Here is a 16616-nt window from a genome sequence, read left to right on the forward strand (position 1 = left end):
ACCGGTTCAGCACTTGGGCCCTTCCGGAACCTTAGTCCTCCCCAAGGCATCCCCGTCCTGAACATGAGAATCACTTTCTCTTTTCAGCTCTTCATACATCAGGCATCTTGCTTCGTTTGCTTTCTGGAACAGTGGGCTATCTTCACCCTTCTGTATCGTGTCCTTCAGCGGTGGGTACGTTGGAGGGGAGCCCCTGATTGGTGGTGTTTGTTGATTTCTGTAGTATACATACTTCCACCAAGGGCTAGTTTCAGGCGGCGAACTTGACATCACTTGTCACTGCGTTGGGAAGAGGTGCCAACCGTTGATTCTCAAAAGCCGCTATGGATTGGCCCCAGCACACCACGGCCCCCAAGGTGACGTCTCTTCCCAAGGTCACCCTAATGGGTTTCTATTTCTGCACCCCCAGCCCTTGCAGAGATAGAGAAAACCCAGGTTCATTCTTTAGCACGACGTCTCCGTGTGGTTTTCAGCTTCTCTTCGTAAATTGATTTGCTTCCTAGGTATCACAAAGCAGGCATTGGCTGAAGGCATCTTGACATGCCTAAAATAGAAGTTAACATGTAAGAGAGACACTCCTGGCTTATCCACTTAGGTTGTTAGATTTTTCTACCAGGTAAAATTCAGCCCAGTGGAGAATAAGGCTTTTAATTTTTGAAGATTTAAATTTTTATTTGTAAATTTCCTGAAAACATCCTGTACTAAACAACACAAAAGGAGAGCGTTCTCTGAATCCATGATGAGGCATTGTTCTTGTGACATTCTAAAACGGATACCGAATTGCCATCGCTTTCTCAAAAGCCGGTGGAGCACTGCATTAAAACCGAAGAAGAATCCAGTTGATGAACTTCCTTTATTTCGTAGGTGCAAGGGAGCCGCCAAGAGAGAGACAGACACGATGGATACCTTTGTCGATTCTGCTTGGTACTATTTCAGATATACTGACCCACAGAATACCCAGAGGTAAGGCCTTGCTGCGTCCTTCGAGCGTCTGTCAGTTTGGGTTCTTCAAGAAGCAGGCACCAAGACAGAATTCTGTATGTGAGCGATTTCCCGGGGGCAGCGCCCGAAAGGATCGGGGGACGGAGCAGGCGTTGGTGGGGAGAGCCCTTAGACCACCGTGCAGGTCCCACATCTGAGAAGCGAGTAGGGGGGAAGGAAGGAGAGTTGGGTTAGAAGAGTCTTAGACCACAGTGCAGCTCTGAGGAAGTCTCAGCCGGGCCGACGGGAAGCCCCGAGCACCGCTTGTTCCGCAGAGATTCCCAGGTACGGCAAAGGTGTCTCTGCTCGGGTCCCCTTCCTCTGGGAGAGTAGGGGCTGGCAGGGACACTGAGGGGTTCCAAGGGCACCGCAGCTGGAAACAGCTGGTCAGCCGTGCCCCTTGAAACAGGCCTTCCTAAGGGAGTGTGTCAGATTATCAAATTAGAGGCTTCACAGCCAGGCAAATCCCAAGTACGAGGAAAATAAAAAACCAAAGAAGGAAGAAAATGCTGTTGTCGTAATCCCCTTCATGGCCCTGTGGTGAACTGCATTTATGGGGTTATAAAGTTGTAATGCAGTTTACTTAACAGACAAAAGTGATGGGAGGGAAGGAAGTAGGGAGCGTGAGGGAGCTAGGAAGCATTGCCTCTTGTCACATACACACAGTAATTTCTAAAATTGATAATAAAGAGTATAGTTGCCCAAAGAAACAGCTACAGAATTCCAAGTGGCGAAGGTGGGGGGAGGTGGGGGGGGCTCATGAAGGTGGGGGTGGGGGACCAGTGTTGAAACGACAGACTCTCACCACAATCTGAGTTTTCAGCCATAGGCAGATTTCTTAGACAAAGGTAAACATGTGAATAAGGGGAAGAGGGCCGTAGGGAGAGGGGTAAAGAGAATGAGCACAAGAAAGCAATCACAGAGCTCAGGAAAACGGCCACCATGTGCTTCAAAGACCTTGCTCGTTTGCTCTCGTCCATAGGAGAACCATTGCCCTCAAACCCCGAAGTCCATGTATAAAAATGCCCCCCTTATCTCTTCAGTGGTTGTAAACTAATACATTTCCAGTGAGATGAGCACTCCTGCCCTCCCCCCAGCCAGAGTCCTGCCCTGCAGCCCTGTGATTTCTGTCCCCTCCTCTGATAGTTCCTTCTAGAAGGGGCTGTCGGTGCCTTCTGTCCAGCATCAGCTGCTCAGAAGACAGTCAGGCCCTACCTGTCAGAATGCTTCAAAGGAAGCTCTTCTCACAGATGATGGCAGCTCTCCATCACGGATGGACCCTGGACCGGGAGAGACGTCTGAGGCCTTCACAGCCTCCCATCTGGGAATACCACTTAGCACATCTTTTGCCTCATAAAAGGCAGCTGCTGGTTTCAGCACCAGCTCGAGTTCTCCTTGTTTGGTTCCCTGGTAAACCATGGATCCGAGCAACAGCCACTTTCCACATGGAAATGCCCACACTTGCTTTCAGGATGAGCACCGTCCCCCCCCTTGACCTCCCTTTCTTTTCCGTCCCTTGGATTCGAAGTTGGATTTTTCTGAGGAACGCTTGTTCACAAAGGAAAAAAAAATTGTTTTAATTTTACCAGAATTCCGGCCTAGTGACTGAAGAAAAGCAAGCTCCATTACGATGCAAATGCGGGGCGGTGGGCCAGGCCTCCCTGCTTGCTGGCCGCCTGAGCCCAGTCCAGGCTGGGAAAAAGAAGTACCTTGAGGTGTAGGGAAGAGAATTTCCGAATCTTTGAAACCATGGAATACAAATCCTTCAAAGGCAGAGGTTTACTTCATTGGATGATCTCGAGGAAGCACATTCTCCTGAGATTGAAGGAGCTCAACCGGCTCTGCTCCCCTCCCCACAACACGTGCGTGCACACACACATGCACACACACACACACGCACTTCTGCACACTCAGACTCCCCTCTCGAGAGTCCCAGCCAGAGACTAGAGGGCAGCGGTGTTTCCTTTACTCCCCAGCATCCTTTAGGACCAGTCTGAGGAAGCCTTTGTCGTAGGATTTCTGTTGCTGACATTATCTATGAGGTGAGAGGCAGACGTCGGGGATTTTTGTGTGCGTTACCCTAATACGCTCCTTGCGCGCAGCAGACCGTATACAGGGCTCTTGCTGACTATCCATATTTTAAGGCTGCTCTTAAAAATAAGGTGGAATTTCTGTTTTAAAATGAATATTTAGTGGCTGCGTGTTAATCTCCTTTGTAAAAACCACATTGCCCCCTATTGGTGAGAACTCACAAATCCCAATTTGCCTAATCATAATAAAAATTAAAATAGAAATCCAGATACTCAAATACACATCTTACGGAAATACCTTTTGCACAGAAATACCTTTTTTAATGCTGCTGTGTGTTTTCCTTTTGTCCTCATTTGACATGAAAATGGCATTTGTTAAAATGTCAGTAATGGCTTCTGAAACAGTTTTTACAAATTTCATAATTTCACACCATCCTGACTTTTTTTTCTGTTTTATTATATCAGCCTTTCTCTTATTATACTTTAAAAAGAAAAATCACTGTTTTTCTCGCACTTCATTTGTCTCGGGGCATATGCGAGTTGTAATAGGTCTATCTAATTTGTGCTCTTGTGGCAAAGCGGGTTTGTAAAAAGTGACCATTTCTCTCTCTTGCAGCCCTTTTAACGCAGCCTTGGCAGATTACTGGATGCCTGTGGATTTGTACATTGGAGGGAAGGAGCACGCCGTCATGCATTTGTTCTATGCGAGATTCTTCAGTCATTTCTGCCACGATCAAAAAATGGTCAAACACAGGTGAGCGCTTAATACCACTCGGCAAAAGAATTCAGTTCCGTGAACGACAACTGCAGGCAGGTTCTTCCGGAGCAAGGGAAACACGTGTAGTGGAAGACCTCTGTTTCTCAAGCGTCCTTTCGCGGTCACTGTCGGCCTGAGCCGTTTGAAGTGCGTGTCTGTTACTTAATCATAGTTCTGGCGTGTGATGATGGCAGGCCCGCGTAGAGTCTGGCCTTCAGCTCTTGTCTGTTTAGCTGAGTTAATTAATGGAGATTTTGACTTCTGAGGCCGAGAGAAGCAGTTCATCACATTGTAGGGCTTTTTACAGCTTCTCGTTTGAGGTCGTGTGTATCCTCTGGCCATGCGATGCAAGCTCTTTTTCTAAGCTTGATTGAATCCTGCCTTGATAGATCATTCTGCTGAAAGTAGGTAATGGATTAAAGCTGGAGGATCACACTGTAAATCCATTGATAAATGTTCTTCATGTTGGCCTGTAACCTGTTCACCATTATGGTCAGAAAGGTGTCTGTGCACGCTTTTTTCCCATGAAATACAACATGTAAATGCATACATACATAAATATATATGTAAATACATATTTGCATATATAATATATTTAATACATTGTGTTTATATATTAATATTTAATATAAATATATACATATATTTGCATATATATTTGTATATATTATATATGTATATATATATTTATATGGTGTATTTAATGTCTTATACAATTTAAAGAATAAAGTGAACATCTCCGTACCCCCTTCTCAGTTTAAGAAAGAGTATTACAGTTTCCTTAGAATACGCAGGGGCCCCTATCCAGTCAGACCATCTCCCTACCCGCTGCCCCTCCCCCAGCCAACCCCTGTCCTAAAATCCTGAACTATTAATTTTCTGTATTAAATGTATCACCTCTCTATATTTTTAAACAGGATGTATTGTTTGGTTTTCTTGTGTTTGAACTTCACGTAAGTGGCATCATATTTCGCGTACTCTCTCTTGCTTTCCCCGCTCAGCATTTTTGGGGATTCATCCATACTGGTGCATAGCGTTATGTCCTATTCCCGTTTCACTGCTGTAGGGCATTCCGTCACGTGGAGTGGAATGTCTAGTGCGGAACTTGATTTCTGTGTCCACAGTGCCATTAATGGTTGTTGGAGTGTTTTGTGCAGTGATGAACCAAACTGTATGAGCATTCTCATACCAAAAAAAAAAAGCAAAACAAACAAAAAAACCCATACTCATACCAGCAGAGATGGGGGTTCCCATCCCCACACGTCTTCATCACGTCAGCATTGCTTATGTAATGGATCAGTTGGTGGATTATGTTTGAATTGAAAGACACTGCTCACTTAATGATGTTTAGCATGTTTTTAATATGTTTAGGGACCTCTGTGCTTTCTCTTCCATTAAATCCCTATTTGTGTCCTTCACCCTTCTTTTCTGGGTTGCTTGGAGTGATTGTAGGAATTTTTTTTTTAAGTAGGCTCCACGCTCAACATGGAGCCCAGCGTGGGGCTTGAACTCACGGTCCTGAGATCAGAGATCAAGACCTGAGCTGAGATCGAGAGTCGGATGCTTCACTGACTGAGCCACCCAGGCGCCCCTTGATTGTAGGAATTTTTAAAATATTCTGGTTGCTCCTCCTTTTCCAGCTATATGTATGGCAAACATTTTTCCCAGTTCTTAGTTTCTCTTACTTTTATGGTGTCTTTTGATGCGCAGAAACTCTTAACGCAATAAGTTTTAATAATCTTTTCCTTTATGGCTGTTGCCTTTAGTGTGTCAGTACCATTAATGGGCCAGTCCATGCATTTCCTCATGGATCTTTAGTGCTCTCTCCTATCACAGTCAGGTTTTCGTATATATGCAAAAGGCCTGTTCATAGGAGCTTTATTCTGTCTGTTGGTCTGTTTGCTTTTTGCTCTGATAGTTATTTCCTGGCTTTGTTATTTTAGTTTTACAAGTCTTACGGTTTGGTAAGGGTAGTCCTTCCTCTTTGTTCTTTTTTTTAGGAGTATCTTGGCTGTAATTGGACCTCTGTCCTTCCATATGAATTTCAGATTCATCCTGTGACATTCCACAAAAATATTTTTTTAAAGATTTTCTTGGGGCGCCTGGGTGGCACAGCGGTTGGGCGTCTGCCTTCGGCTCAGGGCGTGATCCCAGCGTTATGGGATCGAGCCCCACATCGGGCTCTTCTGCTATGAGCCTGCTTCTTCCTCTCCCACCCCCCCGCTTGTGTTCCCTCTCTCACTGGCTGTCTCTATCTCTGTCAAATAAATAAAAAAATAATATCTTTAAAGATTTTATTAATTTATTTGAGAAAGAGAGCGAGCGAGCGAGAGACAGCGCACAAGGAAGGGGGGAGCAGAGGGAGAGGGAGAAGCAGACTCCCCTTTGAGCGGGGAACCTGACATAGGACTCGATCCCAGGGCCCTGAGATCGTGAGCTAAGCCAAAGGCAGACGCTTAACCAACTGAGCCACCCAGATGCCCCCTCCCTTCACCCCACGCTCAGACCTGCTCCCTCTCTCTCTGCAGGCACACACACATTAAAGGTCTACTGTACAGAAAATGCATTTAGGGGCGCCTGGGTGGCACAGTGGTTAGGCGTCTGCCTTGGGCTCAGGGCGTGATCCCGGCATTATGGGATCAAGCCCCACATCAGGCTCCTCCGCTATGAGCCTGCTTCTTCCTCTCCCGCTCCCCCTGCTTGTGTTCCCTCTCTCGCTGGCTGTCTCTATCTCTGTCGAATAAATAAATAAAATCTTTAAAAAAATGCATTTAGTTTACAAATTAAATGCTTAAAATCATTTTCTTCTCATTAGTCCCAGAACCCTTCATGTGTAGAAATAAACTGATCTTCATCAGAAGAACAGTGAACACATTAACAGCATTAATCTGCAGTCGAAATGTTTGTGCCTTGGGTTAAAGGATTTACCATTCTGTGGAAACTTCTTTACCTCACCAGATAAAAATTACCCCTGAGGATGGGAATTGTGTCCTATTGCCGTGACAGTATCCTGGACAGTGTACATTCTCAGTGAATATTTGTTTAAATAAATTCAGTGTAACTCCTTGATATAAACATATAAAAGTGTATGGTTTTCGGGGCGCCAGCTGGCTCAGTTGGTGAAGCATGCGACTCTTGATCTCAGGGTCGTGAGTTCAAGCCCCATGTTGGGCATGGAGCCTACTTTAAAAAAAAAAAAAGGAAAGAAAAGTTTCTGTTTTTCAAAGGAAGTGTTCCCCTTGGGATAGAGAGAAAAGATAACACGAGAAATGTTTCCTTCTAGGTCTAGAAACAAAGACCGTAAATGATTTCTGGCCCCGGGGCACATTTCTCCAGCTTACACAGTTATTTGTAGGGGCAATGAACAAAACAATAAATGATTCATTGGCTAGCTATTTTAAAATAGAAGACAAGCCCTGGCTACTTTCAGAACTCCTGTCCAGTGGTTTCAAAACTATATTCGAGGAGGAAAAATGTTTGCAGCATTCTGATGTAATTGTAGAGTACGGTTTGGGGTATGACTTTGTACCTGTTCAGCTGAATCTCTAGTTTGCCGAGCTTCCAGCTACACCCGGAACTTGCTTTACCATCAACTTTAAGGGGCGGCTAGATGATGTGAATTGAAACACATCTATGCAGTATTTTGCGTGCATTTTTAAAGATTCTTTACAAGACAGTGAGATTCGGGATGCCTGGGTGGCTCAGTCGCTTGGGCATCTGCATTCAGCTCAGGTCATGATCCCAGGGTCCTGGAGTTGGGTCCTGAGTCAGGCTCCCTGCTCAGTGAGAAGTCAGCTTCTCCCTCTCCCTCTGACTCCTCCCCCCTGCTCATGTCTCGCTCTCTCTCAAATAAATAAGTAAAATCTTTAAAAAGTTGAGTAAAAGCAGTAGCTCTAGCCTGGGAGCCCGAGGCCTCTGTCCCGCGCTCATGTGGGGGGTCTGGACGGGTAACCCCTTTGGTTCTCGGGGGCCTCCTAGGTCAGCAATTCCATCGCCTCTGAGCTCTGGATTCACTCTAATCCTGGTCAGTTTCATCAAGTATAAACCACAGCGGTTTATGCAGATCTAATACTCTTCCCTGTTTTCTAAATGAGTCCTGGGCCTCTTTCACACTTGCACCCCTCAGTGTGGACTCTGAGCTTTTCAGAGGTCTCTTGACCGGCTGCAAGAAGCTGCTCTTGGGGGTGGGTGTGCCCCCCCCCCCGCATGGGACAGCACGGTGCTGTTGTGGGTCGGGAGTACAGGTTAACGATCAAGCCAGAATTAATGTCAGCAGGAAATCTGCAAAAGAAGATACAGGAATGACTGAGAAGCATGCTCTACGATGTTGCCCTCACTGGTAGTCAAAGAAATACAAATGAAACAGCAGTGAGGTGCCATTTTGCATATAGCAGAGCCCGGGACCTCGTTTGCTACAGGAAGGCAGTTCGGAACAGCCGTTAGGAAAAGCAGTTTGACAATACGGAGTGAGAGCCTTTAAAATATTCACACTTTTGGACACGCTAATTGTACTTCTAGAAATCCAGCCTAAGGAAATAATCAGAAATGCAAACTTACGCACCAAACTGTTCGGGTAGCTAAAAGTTTGGATACAATCTCAATGCCTCAAAAGTCTGAGAAAGGGCAAATAAAATCTAGCCCATCTCTATGTAGGACTCTTGCACAACTCTTTAAAATTATATTATATGGACTGTTTAATAACATGAGGAAATGCATCTGAAGTGCTTAGAACTGGAAAAAAAAAAAAGCAAGATACAAAATCATAGATGCGATTGGGGTCTCTCTGCCTTTAAATGTACTTATATATGCATAACCCAAAGCAAGAGAGGCGGCTAGAAAAAATTGTGCCGACATGTTCACACTAGTTTTCTCTGGATGATAAGCTTATCGGTGGTTTTACTATTCTCATGCACTTCTGATTTTCCCGGATTTTTTTATACAATGATTTTGTAACTTTGTAATAGAAAAAACCCAGTCCTGTACAGTCTGTGTTCGGAAGCAGGGAACTACACGGAGCCTCCCAGTTTGCTTCTGGGCAAGGGAAGGCAGCAGCTTTGGCTGGCCATCACCCCGGGCTGGGAGCTCCAGGGACACCCTGCAGTGAGGGGTGGATTCGTCTCCCCTGAACTGGGATCAAGAAACCTTTTCTCTCCCCTCGTGAGAGACTGCGGTACACACAGCGTCTTGTGACTTGAGCTGTTGCTCTTCATCAGCTCCGGGGAGACGCTGCCTTGGCTGAGCTGACATTCTCCGCGCGGTTTGCTGTGGACAAAGAGCCCTGCTGACCGCAGACGGCTCCATGGGCTCCCGTCCTGTTTTTCTAATCACACCAGAAACGAGCTTCGGGGGGGGAAAAGGAAGCAAAGAGACGCTCTACTTGGTTCTCACCGTATTAATCGGGGCTCCTCCCATGCTGCTGGCTGGCTGCTGAGAAATAGAAACGGTGGTGTCTTACGAGTGAGCCGTGGCTTAGTACTTAGAAACTGGCCGATGATGTCAGCCTGATACACTCCGCCCCCAACCGCAGCCGGCACGGGGCGAGGAAGAAGAGGAAGTCCGCAAACTCGTCTTGAAAAGTCCACATCAGAGACTATTTTCAGAAATCCAGGGCTTTCTTTTCTCTTCTGTCCAGATCCACATGGGAGCCACCTAGCGGGTCAGGACCGTGGGCAGCGGGCCCTCTAGGGGCTCATGAGTAGGTAAAATGTCATCTGCAGTGACCAGTTAGCGCTCTGAGGACTCTGAGCTTCTTTTAGCCACGTTGCTTCTATGCGGTGATATGTCCTCAGGGCGCTTAAAACAGCCTTTCATTCTGTGTTCCGAAATTCCTTGTTTATCCTAATAGTAACTGACCTGCTCACCCTGCCCTTCCTCCTGCCCTCCCCCCCTTCTTTTCTTCCGTCCTTGGTGGGACCGAGGTGGCTTCCAGCGACCAGCGGGCATCGATGGTTGTAATTTCTGACTCAGGGCAGTGCCCACTGTCAAGAAAGTACTGAAGAGGGCATCACTTCCCATCCTTCTACGGCCAGGTGAGAGCAGACAGGCCCCTACCTCTAGGGGTGATATTAGTGGGAGAGCTGAGCCAGAGCCAAGAGCACAGGGAAACCAGCTCTGCCCCTCCAGGCAGAGGCCCGGCATAATGCCCCTGACCTCTGATGCTTCCAGGCAGAAGGGGTTTGGTGCTGGTTTCAGATTTTTCACTTCCTTCTAGAACCCTCTGCTAACATGGTCACTATGATGACTGGATCACTCAGTTGCTTTTACACATTTGTTCCCAGTACCATTTGCCCAGTGGATGAATGGACAAGTAGGGAGTATATGTTACACTGGTTGTGAATCTTAGTCATGAGCTTGGCAGTGATGTGATCTCTGCTCCAGCGGGACCGGGTTCCAAGTTCAGCAGGGCCCTTGACCTCCCCTTGGCCCTCATTCCCCCACACCTTGCACCTCCCTGTCACACTAGTGCCTCCTCCCTATGGTGTGGATGGTTATTTCTGAGCATGTCTCGGGCTGCCAATTTTACCGTAAGCCTTCTAGCAGCAGAGTGCTCAGTAGCCGGTTGCTGCTTGCCTGCGTGTGGATTGGATTAACAAGTGTGACTCCTCGTGCAGAGATAAACTGCTTGTGGGTGCGTGTGACCAGCGTGTGACCAGCTTCAGCCTTGAGAATGAAAACCGGATTCCCAGAGTCCTGTGGATCGTTCCCTGCAAGAGTGGGGGATGGGGCGGGGGGGAGGGGGAACCACTGGGGAATGAGCGGGACTCAGGGGCTGGGACGCGCCCCTCCCACCGTGAAATCCAGTGGGAACCCTCTTGGGGCCCTCTCCCACGCTCGTGCCCTTGCTCCTTCCTGCAAGCTTCCTGCGAGCTTGAATGGACAGAGTCTGAAATCTCACTGCGCCTCTCCCTGCAAAAAGGTCGCGGCCGCAACCAGAACCCAGACGTCTACAGCCTGCCCTTCATCCACTTTCTTCCTTCATCTCTCGTCCCTCTGCACGGTGTCCCCACCTCTGCTGCTGGCAGGTTTATTTCTTCCCTCGGGGACACAGAGTTGATTTAGGGCAAACCAGTGAATGACTGTTGAGCGTCCGCTTGAACTAGGCATGGAGAAGGGGCTCCCAGGAGGAAGACAGGAGGTGACTCACCTGATTACACAATACGATTTACTATCTGCCGAGTGCAGGTACTGGTACCACACTGGACACACCAACGAGGAGAGTTCTGGGGCCAGCCTCCAGTGTGCACAGGCCACTGGGATCCCTCGCTGGGAAAGGGTTAGAAGTGGTTTTGAACCGGGCAGAGCTCGTCGATGGCGTCAGCAGCCAGGCTGGTGGGGCCCACGGTGGGAGGCTGGTCACACGTGGGTCATCAGTAGGGGCGCTTATGTTGTGAAAAGTCATCCAGCTTTACCCCCGGGACTTGTAGACTTTTCAGTATGTGTGATGCGCTTCATCTCACAGTTTCCTTTAAAAAAAAAAAAAAGAAGAAGAAGAAGGAGAAGAATTATAGGCGATCAGGCCTGAGGACAGCAGCCTCAGGCAGAAGGGCTGGAGTTGGGGGCAGACGCCAGCAGGTTCAGCGCTGTCCGTTCCCAGAAGGTGGCAGCATCGAGCCACTCGAGAACCGGCAGGACCCAGAACAGAATTCTGTTTTCTTCCCCAGCTGCATCTGGGGCTGAAAGCTACTGGGGCTGAAAGCTACGGATTTTCATCAGACTACTCATCTTTATCTTTGGGATCCAGATTATCCCCTCCTTATTTATTTATTTGGCAGAGAGAGAGACAGCCAGCGAGAGAGGGAACACAAGCAGGGGGAGTGGGAGAGGAAGAAGCAGGCTTCCCGCCGAGCAGGGAGCCCGATGCGGGGCTTAATCCCAGGACCCTGGGATCATGCCCTGAGCCAAAGGCAGACCCCCAATGACTAAGCCCAGGCACCCCATCCATCCCGGTTTTTTATTTCTCCTAAGAGTGGCCAAAGCCATGCACTTAGAGTGAGAGAGGAAAGGAAAAAATCTCGTAAACTGTAAAGTTCATCCCACTGGCATCAGGCACAGCAGGGAGAAGGTGGCGGTCTGGTTTGTTGTCTTTTTTTTTTTTTTCCTGTCAGGCTGCTGTAAGATTATCTGAGGAAGATTCCAATCTAGAAGATGACCTTGTGCAGCGTGAGTGTGCACACAGATCACCCTGTTGAGCGCACGGACGCTTAGCAAAGGCGCCACCGGGTTTGGGGGGCACCCCGTCCTTCTAGAATACCGGCTCAGCTTTCTTGGTGCTTTTGACTGTGTTCATGTCCAGTCTGTTCCTTCACCTGCCCAATAAAAAGCAGCCATATGATTTTCTATTTTGTTTAAAAACTGTGGCCGTATATGTACTCTAGTATATGTATTGGGGCTGAAATCCAAGCGCCACCTTACACTGGTGGGAAGGGAAAGATGGCTTCAGGAGCCAGTAAGGGCAACCCCCCAGCGTCCTCCTCCCTCCGTCCCACTGTCCACGCGTATGCATCTGTTTATGCGTATTTATGCACTCAATCATCCCTCTGTGTTTGGACATTATTTCAGCCTGCCGTCTGTCGTGCACAGCGCCAGGTGCTGGGGACGGAGGGAAGAACAAGAGAATAGTCCTTGCTGTGGTGGGTGCAGGGCAGGATTATGTTGTAATCACAGCACAGCCGGTCACACTCGTCACGGCAGTGTGTGCCGGACGCCGCAGGACACAAGGGACGGCGTGGAGGTGTGTGCTGGGGACAGAGGAGGCCACACAGAAAAGGGAATGCCTGATTCCATGGGGAAGGGGAAGTCCAGGTTTCCTGGGGAGCCTGGCACATGCTGGGAACAACCAAGGGCATGTGCGTGACCTCCGTGAGGAGCGAGTGTGTTTAAGTGTCAGAGAGACCCCGGGAAGGTTCATAGGGCGAATGGTGGAGAAAATCACACGCTCAGTGTGTGTGGGTACAGTTCTCTGAGCTTCCCGAGGAAGATGCAGACCTGGGGTCCTTGGGCATCCAAATCCCCACCTGCTGTGGATGAAGCGTGTGTGTGGCCCGAGGACACGCGTTCCTCGTGGTGTGGGTGCGGGTGTTCCTGAAGAGGGGGGACTGCGGACACCATCGCACCTCCTTCAAGGCGCTGCCGTATCCAAACGCAGCATACGACCCAAGCGCGTTTGACCATCAAGTAACCTTTTGTGGTTTTCGATGTAAAAATCTCACGCTTTCTAGGAATCTTGGGGGCACAGGAACTGTGGCAGCAGAGAGCGTCAGGCGGCCGAACGTGGCTCTGCCAGTGGAATGTCCTGGGGGAGGTGGGAGGAAGGCAGTTTTACGACTCAGAAGAGTTTATCGTTAGGATGGATTTTAGAGCCTGAACAAGGGCGTTGGTGACTTCTGCGCACACGCACGTGTGGGGTTTCTTCCAAATCAGCTTGCTAGCGTGGCGGGTGGCCCCCGTGACGTTGAAGAATAACGTTGGATAATTTGAACAAGGTCTCAAAAGCATGTGTTGCCTTTCCACCTGACTGTTAAATATATTGGGTCTTTTCCACCTTGGAAAATACCTCACCACCACCACCATGTATGCACACACACCCTCGTAAGATTTTAAAACACGAAGGCTAGGAATCCCTTCTTTCTAGCTGACCCTCCTCTCTTTCCCCGTCCCTCTCTTTGCTCCACGCCACCCCCTGAATCTGCTAGAGAGTTTCCCCTAAACTGCATCTGTCCGCACGGCTGTTCGATGAGGGCCGCACAGGCACACATCGGGGGCCCGACTTGCCAACACGGTTCATCTACATCAGATGGCCTCGTGCGAGAAACGAGGGTCCTATCAAATTAATCAAGCCAGCGCCTCCCTCTGCGACGACGGTGACACGGGTGGCCCGCCGGGCCTCTGAGGTTCTCGGTCCCTTGAGCCCCTACAGAGGAGCCGCCTTGCGTAAGTGAACTTGAAGCACCAAAGGGCTTGTCTGTTGAAAGGTGCCCCGTGCTGCCGGCGATGCTCGTGGAGAACGCGGCTCCCGCCGCACGTCCCCACCTGCTGCCGTTATGAATGCGAAACACGCATCCACGCGATGAGCCGCCGTCTCCCCAGATCTTTCTGCGAGTTTGGGATAGGGCTCGCTCACATTCTTCACACCTGAATCGGGTGGATTCTTTGGAATATACCATCGCACGTCAGAAATCAAGCCCTTTCAGCAGAGGGGTCAACCTCTACCTGCCCCCTTCAGAGAAGACGTTTATATTTCGCTATTCATCCAAAGTGACGAAAACCAGGCCCTATAACCAAAGTATAATCTATCCGGACCATAGACCTGTTAGAGAGCAGTTTAAAGCTGAGATAGATCCGTACGGACTGTCGTGGAAAAATCCTCCCTGTGGTTACGTGAAATACCACAAAGTAGTATGTACGTTATGATCTATTTAAATCCAAGAAAATTATACGAAACTGGATATACACATCCGTACGGGAAAGACATTCAAAAAAAGTCTCCAGACTTTTCCAGGTATATTCACCGTACAATTAATAACAACTGTCTCCTCAGGGTAGGGACAGGCCTAAAAAGAGGAGGGTAATGAACTTGAACAGGAAGGGTAGATGCATGATGAATTTGTATGACTTACACATTTTTTAATGAATGTGAGCAGGCCCTGTACACAAGGTTGAGGGGGAAAGCAGCCTGCTTGAACAGAGCCCCAACTTCAATCTCTCGGCCCCCCCTTGACCCCTTCTGACAGCGGACTCAGCACGTTGCTGACATTTGTATGGTTCTTTAACGTTGACGGGTATTTTCAGGCAGGCGTTTACTTGAATCTTCCCGACGGCCCTTGGACGGACTTTTAGTGCCTATACTTGACAGATAAGCAAACGGGTGCTAAGAACAGGTAAGGGACTTGCCTTGGCTCCTAGGATGCACTGAGTAGGAAGCAGGTCCAAATCCAGGCCCTTCCGAATCTGAAGGCTCACACTCCGGCCACTTCGCCAAGTGGAAGGCAGCTGGTTGGGCTTGCTGTTCTCATTGCTGCTTCATAAGGAGCCGTTTGTCAGGTGGGTTTCCAAGTGGCGTTGACCAGCCCACCTGCTTTCACGAAGGGCAGCTGTCTCTGTCCATCGGCTGAGAAAGCTTGTATTGCTGTCTTCTGGATGCTTCAAATCCCCACCCATTGATTTCTTTTCCCGTTATCTCTCCTCAGAGAGCCCTTCCATAAGCTGCTGACCCAAGGCCTTATCAAGGGGCAGACGTTCCGCCTGCCATCGGGACAGTATCTACGGAGAGAGGAAGTAGATCTCACAGGTAAGAAGGGCCCATCCGGTCCCATCCAGGTACTCGCAGAGAAGAGCTGAGGCCAGGCCTGAGAGCCGTTGACAAAGCAGGTGTTTGCCCGGGGCCTCGGCTGGGTGGAAAATCCAGGGTGTCCGGGCCTCAGCCTGCTGTGGGCTGGGGGCTGGGATGGCTGCCCGCCCCTCAGCCCCAGCCCCATCCTGTGTCCTTTCACTTCTGGCGGGGGTTTTTGTTTGTGTGTGACCCAGAGTTAACCCAGGCATCCCCTCATGTCGTCACTCATGTTTAACAGCGTATCTCAGGAACAGAGCCTCCAGACCCAAGAGACACTCTTCTAAGGCTGGGGTACTCCCAGCACTTCTCCCTAGGCGGTCTCGAGATGCATGTCAGCACCTCGGGGCCACCCCGATACCGAACCCCTGCAGCACCCCGGAGCAGCCCCGTCTGGCACTCCCCTGACTTCCCCTGCACTTTTCCTCAGGCGTAGTTCCTCCCACCACATCTTGAGGTGGCACCATGATGATGTCATGTGCTCCCAGCCAACTGATGAAATCAGTAGAAAATGGGAGTGGGGGTACATAGGGGCACCGGTGAGAAACGCCCAGAACTCTGGCCATTCAGTTTGGAAAACCCAGGGCACAACGGAGGAAATCATGTAAACCCAACAACCCCCTAATGGTAGGCAGCCTCCCAGGCCAAACACTAGAGAAAAGATTTAGGTGGAAGACATCAGTGGAATTACCTAATTAATGCAGTAATAAATCAGGGTTTGGAATGGTCCAAGGGAGAAAAAGAAGCTGGAAAAGCAGAAATTGTCAGTGTTTCACCAACACGGACCAGAGGGGAAAGGAGCCAAATCCAAAGGGCATATAAATTCAGTTGTTTGTGAAGTGCTGTCTGTGTTAAGGGCAGGGCTGCCATGTACAGCTGAGCAGCGTGTGCACTGCACAAAGGCACCCAGCCAAGGGGGAGTGAGCAGGGCCTGAGGTCCAGCCACTTGCCAAACCATGCACCTCAGGTGCCAAGAGAGGGACACCTTTTTCTAACTTCTCAACTGCTGCCCAGGTAGTTGACTATTTCCTAATTTGCACAACAGTGCTGGAAAGAGTAGCTACAGCCCGAAGGAGATATGCAGGATAAACAGAACAATGGTTCTCTGAGCCCCAGTCTAGATAAAGCAACTTCAGTCTCCCTTTGTTCCGATGTCATGGGGCCAGACGTGTTGTGAACATCTTTTCCCTTCCCACACAGAATTGCCCCCTGGGAGAGAATACTTGGATCAGCAAGGGCAGACTTCCATCTCCTTCATGGGTGTGCTTCTGCTGAAGTATGGAATTAGCTCTTAGGTACACACACCAGTCCCTTGGGAGCTTGGTTGCTGCTGGAGTCCGGGACTGTGTGGCTGGAAGGAAGAGAACGCACCCAAAGGCACGTTGGGCACTGGCTATAGAGATGTCACCCCAAGCCGGCTGCCGGCGCTCAGGCCAGGCCTCACAGCACACCCACAGCCACTGGGCGCCACACAGATGCCAGTCCTAGAACTTTCTCCTCTCTCCTTCGGTAGCCTCTGGTT

At 49.2% G+C, this 16616-nt stretch overlaps 1 protein-coding gene across 2 annotated transcripts in view; it reads left to right on the forward strand.

The window, feature by feature from the left end:
- LARS2 (leucyl-tRNA synthetase 2, mitochondrial) overlaps positions 1–16616 on the forward strand; it is a 141619-nt gene that overhangs the window by 100114 nt on the left and 24889 nt on the right. For both annotated transcript variants that reach the window (XM_034658171.1, XM_002912754.4), the window contains 3 exons: positions 865–963; positions 3628–3765; positions 14955–15055. In XM_034658171.1, the coding sequence (XP_034514062.1) occupies positions 865–963; positions 3628–3765; positions 14955–15055 (338 nt within the window). The remainder of the gene's footprint in view (positions 1–864; positions 964–3627; positions 3766–14954; positions 15056–16616) is intronic.

The sequence above is a fragment of the Ailuropoda melanoleuca genome, chromosome 4 (genome assembly GCF_002007445.2).
Source record: "Ailuropoda melanoleuca isolate Jingjing chromosome 4, ASM200744v2, whole genome shotgun sequence".
Lineage (NCBI taxonomy): Eukaryota > Metazoa > Chordata > Mammalia > Carnivora > Ursidae > Ailuropoda > Ailuropoda melanoleuca.